Raw genomic sequence first — 6166 nt, 5'->3', positions numbered from 1 at the left:
TATATATATATATATATATATTTGTTTTTTTTCTTTCCAGATTTCAGTTTACCTCCACTTTAGTTGGAGCCTCTTATTCAAACCTATCACCTTCTTCTCCTCACAACATCCTGGCTTTTAATGAAACACCAGACCCAAGTGTGCAAGCACAGCACAGCATTAAATGTCAAAATGATAATATGCACAACACAAGCTGTCACAGGTCGATTTGTGGATGGACGTCTTCATTTTTGTCCCTCAACACTGGTTATGAAATATTAATCTTTTCTCCAGGAGATGGCAATAGAGATCTACTCACTGTATTACTGAGGAAAGGGAGGCAATCTCAGCCAGTTGGTGTAGTGTAGGGTTATAAATGAAGAGGGAAATTGTACCTTTTGTCCCTTTGTGCATACAGCATAGCCAATTACACTGGCACCGTTGGAGGTCCCTGAAGGTGTCAGAGGGGGCGGCTTCCATCGGACCTGCAGGACCCCAGGAGTCTGACCACACTGGACCTGCACCTCCTGGGGAGGTAGAGGGGGCCCTGAAAACACACATGCACATCCGATGAAGAGGAGAAGAAGAAAAGCTCAGCAGCATTAAAAAAAATGAACACACTACCTTAGTTTCTTCTTGCAACATGGTATAAATTCAGATAAGTCTTACTCTACAAGAAAGTGTTTCATATATCAAGTACTTTAAAGCACAGGTTCCCTTGTTCCTTAAGGAACACTGTCCTGCATGTTTTAGTTGTTTCCAACACACCTGATTCACTGATTTAATTACGTCCATACATTCTGCAGAAGTCTGTTAAGAACCCATTCATTCCAATCAGGTGTCAAAGCAGGGAAACAACTAAAACATGCGGGATGGCGTTCCTCAAGGAACAAGGTTGGGAACCTCTGCTTTAAAGGGATAGTTCACATTTGGAGAAACAGTGACATTCTGACCAAACTCGTGAGACATCGGCTTGTCTGAGTGGGTTTATGGTTTTTTTTTTTTTATAACTCCAACTACACTGCAGCAGGTAAGATAATATTTGTTCATAACATTTCCACAGAACCCCAATTCAAATAATCTGAACTATCAGTGGAAGCAGCACGGAGATACAATCTATCCAAGACAGAGCTTCTTCAAAAAATGACTTTAGAACAGGATGTTTTGTTTTAATTTTTTACATTTATTATACAGAAGCATGTATTTTCCCATTGGGGGAAGGTGTTACTGGTAGAAAATTCAAAGTTTGCCAACATTCAGTCATCAGTGTTTGTAAAGAGAGCTCATGTTGCCAGATCCTTGCTGACAATTTTCTATGAGGAGAAACAGTTTGCCATTTCCACAGTCTGTCAGTGCTGCATGCATACTAAGCAACACGCCATCTGTGCAGCGCCGCCGCTCACCTGCAGTAAAAAGGTGAGCAGCAGCAGTCAGCAGTATCTCCATGCAGCTGACATTGTGTCTGAGGATCTACGCCAACACATTTTTAATCACACTCCCCATCAGCAGACAACATGGACTATGAGCAGCAGCAGAGGCTGTTTGAGATTCCATTTTCTCTTGTCATTTTCAAACTGCGCCTATCATAAACAAGCTCCCTCCACAAAGTGAAACCACTGTTCAAATGAATAGTTCACGGTAGCCGCTTTCATTAATTCTGGAAACAAATGGCAGACACTGGCAGTGAATTGTTGGTGGCTCCGTGTGACTAATATTGACAAAAAAATGTTGTATTGCCAAGGACTAATGAAGTGCCTTGTTTGAAGAACACATGCTGGGTGTAAAAGCCTAATATAAGGCTTTTAGCTGCGGTCATCCTTATTGACAACAGCGCTCTGCCACCCATCCTGACACTATTTCAGGTGCCTCTAATTAACATGTCCAATAGATGAATCGTTTAATGAACTCTCAGCGTGAGTCCACGTCAGCTGCCAAAAGGAAAATGTCAATTCAAGTCTTCAACCTCTCTGTCCTCCATTTTTCTCCATTTTCTGTCCTTACTTTCACTTCTTTTCCATGTTTCATGTCTGGCTCAAATTTTGCCAAACAACTAACTAACAGCAATCTAGCTAAATGGTTACACTAAGTTTTAGGATGTCGGGCAGCAAGACTGCTGGCAATCGAACAGCAGCAACGAGCCTTGTGGGAGAAAAAGTATTAAAGACATAAGCCTACTGTTTACACTCATTTGGCTGTGGGAGATTCTTATTTCTAGTACAATGTTGTTGTGTTTTTCATTAAATGTTCATTTTTTCTATAAATATGTCCATACCAAGGCACACAAATGCATTTGAGGGGCAAATGTGACCAGAATGAAAAGAGTGAAGGTGTTTGTCAGGGTAAAAAATGTGATGGGCTTTTAGTAACGACATTGTTTTGGTATTTGGAAATTAACTGTTTTAATTAGTTATGAGTATCCCTTTCATAGAAGGGGCTAGAACAATACTCTTAAAAAAATACATTTTAAAAAATCAACCTTATACACAAATCCTAAGAACTGCACATGCTCTTACAAAATTTTGTAATAAAACCCAAAACATTAACTCTGTAGTTCTGAAGCATGAAGAAACAAATCAGTTCACTGGAAATGCCATTTCTTCAGCCACGCATGCTTTCTGGTAATAGTCAATCCAACGGCGGCAATGCAGGCAGAGGCGTGTTAAAAATGTCTAAACACTGGGGGCTAAGCCCAACCCTGAAATATTTCAATTTTCTTATAAGAAATGCATCCTTTTAAAATAATTTAGATAAGTAAAATCAATGTAAGATGTGCTGTACCAGAGTGAAACTAATAAAATTAGTGCAGTGGGAGTTCTCATTCTAGTTTGCTGTAATTTTTATTAACTGGAATAAAACAGAAAAGGACATAGAGCCCTAATATTGATCAAAGATAAAGTGTATATTACTAATGTTTTTTTGGAGTTTTAAAATATATTAAGTAACATCATAAGTACATTTTCTTTCATTAACAAATGTTCTGAAAATGTGAGAAATGGTCTTATATCCTTGTCCTCAGCATTTTGTTTAGATCTTAAAGAGTCCTTTTTGCCTGCAGAGCTCAAGTTGGAGAAAAGTACAGATGCCCCTCTTAACCAGTCTGACTTTTAGATGAAACGGCTTCACTCTTTGCAACAACAGGATGCAAGTCCTCCTCCAGCCTAACATGCATGCACTTCTCTAAAGACAAAAACAAACTTATAGGTTCATCTAAAAAATAGAATATGGTGCAAAAGTTCATTTTTTTGTCCATCATTTCAGAAAGTGAAACTCATATTATATAGATTCATTACACAGTGAAACAGTTAAAGCCTTTATTTCTTGTCATTTTGAGGATTGCGGCTTATAAATAATGAAAAACAAAATTCAGGGTCTCAGAAAATGAGAATACTCCACAGTCAGCTTCTCAAGTTCAAGTTCAAGGTTCTTTATAGTCATTCGCATCACATGTGGTACATGAGGTGGAACAAAACTGTGTACTCAAGGTCCCACTCACCCCCCAAAATAGCAAAAATGTAAAGTATAAAAAGAAACAGTAAATAAGGATCTAAGATATACACTAAACACTAATAATGTAAAATAATATGGTTTATAAACAGTAGTCTAAACATGGTACCTTTCTGGTTCCACTGTCAGTGTGTGCAGGAGTCAAGTGCTGCTGGAAAATGAAATCAGCATCTCCATAAAACTCGTCAGCAGAAAGAAGCATGAAGTTTTCTAAAATGTCCTGGTGGACTTCAGAAAACTCATTGGACCAACACCAGCAGAGGACATGGACCCAAACCATCACCAACTGTGGAAACTTCATTCTGGACTTCAAACAAAATGTATTCTGTTCCTCTCCACTCTTCCTCCAGACTCTGGGACCTTGATTTCCAAATGCTGTACAAAATGTACTTCAATCTGAAAAGAGGACATTGGACCACTGAGCAACAGTCCAGTTCTTTGTCTCCTCAGCAGGTAAGACACTTCTGACATTGTCTCTGGTTCAGGAGTGGCTGGACTTGAAGAGACATGTGTAGCTCATGTCTAGGAGTTAATTAGCAGTGGTTCCCAACACTGGTCCTTGAGGAACATTATCCTGCATGTTTTAATTGTTTCCCTGCTCCAACACACCTGATTCAGTGATTTAATAACTTCATCAAGTTCTGTAGAAGCCTGTTAATCGTCCACTCATTCAAATCAGCTGTGTCAAATCAGGAAAACAACTGAAACATGAAGGGTGGTGTTCTTCAAGGACCAGGGTTGGGAATTACTGAATTAGCTGATGAGGGTGCGACACCATGAGTTTCCAATAATTAACCTCGTCATAATACCCTAATTTTCTGAGACACTGAATTGTTATGTTTTGTGAGTGATAAGCATCAAAAATTCAAGATAAAAGACGAACTATTCTTCTTCTTCCAGCTGTTTCCTCTTCAGGGGTCTCCACAACGAGTCATCCTCCTCCATCTCACTCTGTCCTCAGCATCTTCTGTCCTCACTCCAATGTCCAAGTCATAAGAGTAATGAATCTATGTAATATGAGTTTCATGTTCGAAAATGATTCAGAAAAAAATAATATTTATTTTATTATTTTATTTATAATTTATTATTTTATTATATATATATATATATATATTTTTTTTAATAATATATTTTTTTCATAATATTCTAATTTGGTTTACCTGCAGCTGTGACATCTGCACCAGAACTAAGCTAACACATTGTAATAACAATTACCAGCATGTCAGAGGCATATTTAAAAGGTATTTGTATACAAAATATGTTTGTGATGAAAGTATTATGAAGAATGCTGCTTGTAAAAAATACAGTGAGAACAGAAACCAGTTAGTTTGTTTTCAGGCTAAAATATTCAACAGTCATATTATTTTAGGAGTTTAAGAAGCGAATTGTAATCTGTATGTTTTATACTGTATTTCTCCTGACATAAGGGCCAGAGTTAAATCGGTGTCCAGGTCTAACTATACCAATACATAAAGCATGTAAAAATATACTCTCTTTGGCATACAAAGGACATTAAAGAGCAGGTTTGGTTTCAGAGGCTGACCTGCAGACTGCGTGCAGAACTCCACAGAGATTTCCCTTTTGTCCCTTTGATCCACTGGAAGCTGCCAAGGCACCTGATGTGGCTGTGCGACAACCTTCACTTTGTAAACTGTCATTGGCTTCAAGTTCAAAAACTTGTACTTGTAGCCCCCAGCCTTGACCATGTCATACTCCGCACCGTTGAGGAAGATGGTGTGACTGTAGTTGCTGTTGCTGGGCATCCAGGAGAGCTCAGCAGAGCACTGCGTGATGCTGTCCACCCGGAGGTAGTAAGGTGCCACCACCACATCTTTTCCAACGAGGAGAGTGCACCGCAACTCGTCGGACGGGCCTCGATTCGTGATGCTCTGCACGGAGATCCGGTAAGTGTTTGTGACAAGATTGAGCTTTTCAATAAGAGATTTTGTCCTACCCCCATAGGGGACACTCATCCGAACCTCCTTATCAACCAGTACATTGTAGCCATTGATGGAGCCCCATCCTGGTGGGACAACAGGAGGATCCCAGGCAATAATCACACTCTTAGCCAGTTGTTTAATCAGGGTGATGCGGCGTGGATAAGGCACAATGTCTTCACCGACCTCATCAATGTTGACGTTCAAGGTTCCTGTCCCATTGCTGGAGGAGCCCAGGAGGTCCACGCCCAAGCTGCTGGTGCTCAGACAGTCGAGTTTACCATCAGGCAGCAGGCTGCTTAGGCCAGTTCTTGTTCCAGCACCAGCCAAAAGCCGCTGAGGCCCCAGGCTACTGTGGTTGAGGTAACCAGTTTCTTTATCTACTGTGTCCCTGTGCTGGACAGGAGGCTTGTCCTCATTGTCAACAAAGTCCACAAAGTTGGATGGGACAAGTCCTCTCTGTCCGTCCAACAGCTCTCCTGAAAAACAGTGAGAATTCAGTTGGTAAAGCGGTGATGTGTCAAATAAGAAAAGATTAACAGCATTAAAAGAGCATCAGACCTTCAAAAAAGCCATCTTCATCCATTGTTCCGTAAATGTAGAGGTACTTCCCGGCCACCAGGGGGAGCTCTGCTTCTGGATGCTCATTGGGCCCATCGTATGGATTGTAACTGAAATTATAAACCAACAAGTGAACAGCTCAAATTAGAATATTTCAACAAGCATAATTTGACCCTATTTTGTTA

The 6166-nt window shown here is 40.0% G+C and overlaps 1 protein-coding gene across 1 annotated transcript in view; it reads right to left on the bottom strand.

Annotated features, from left to right (window-relative positions):
• rimbp2b (RIMS binding protein 2b) overlaps positions 1 to 6166 on the bottom strand; it is a 200827-nt gene that overhangs the window by 2795 nt on the left and 191866 nt on the right. The window contains exons 12-14 of the mRNA XM_037680698.1: positions 5982 to 6091; positions 5027 to 5899; positions 375 to 526 (exon numbers count right to left, since the gene is read on the bottom strand). Coding sequence (XP_037536626.1) covers positions 375 to 526; positions 5027 to 5899; positions 5982 to 6091 — 1135 coding nt within the window. The remainder of the gene's footprint in view (positions 1 to 374; positions 527 to 5026; positions 5900 to 5981; positions 6092 to 6166) is intronic.

This window comes from Nematolebias whitei, chromosome 8 (genome assembly GCF_014905685.2).
Source record: "Nematolebias whitei isolate Nwh7 chromosome 8, NemWhi1, whole genome shotgun sequence".
Taxonomy (NCBI): Eukaryota; Metazoa; Chordata; class Actinopteri; order Cyprinodontiformes; family Rivulidae; genus Nematolebias; species Nematolebias whitei.
This window is presented reverse-complemented; position numbering and strand designations above follow the sequence as displayed.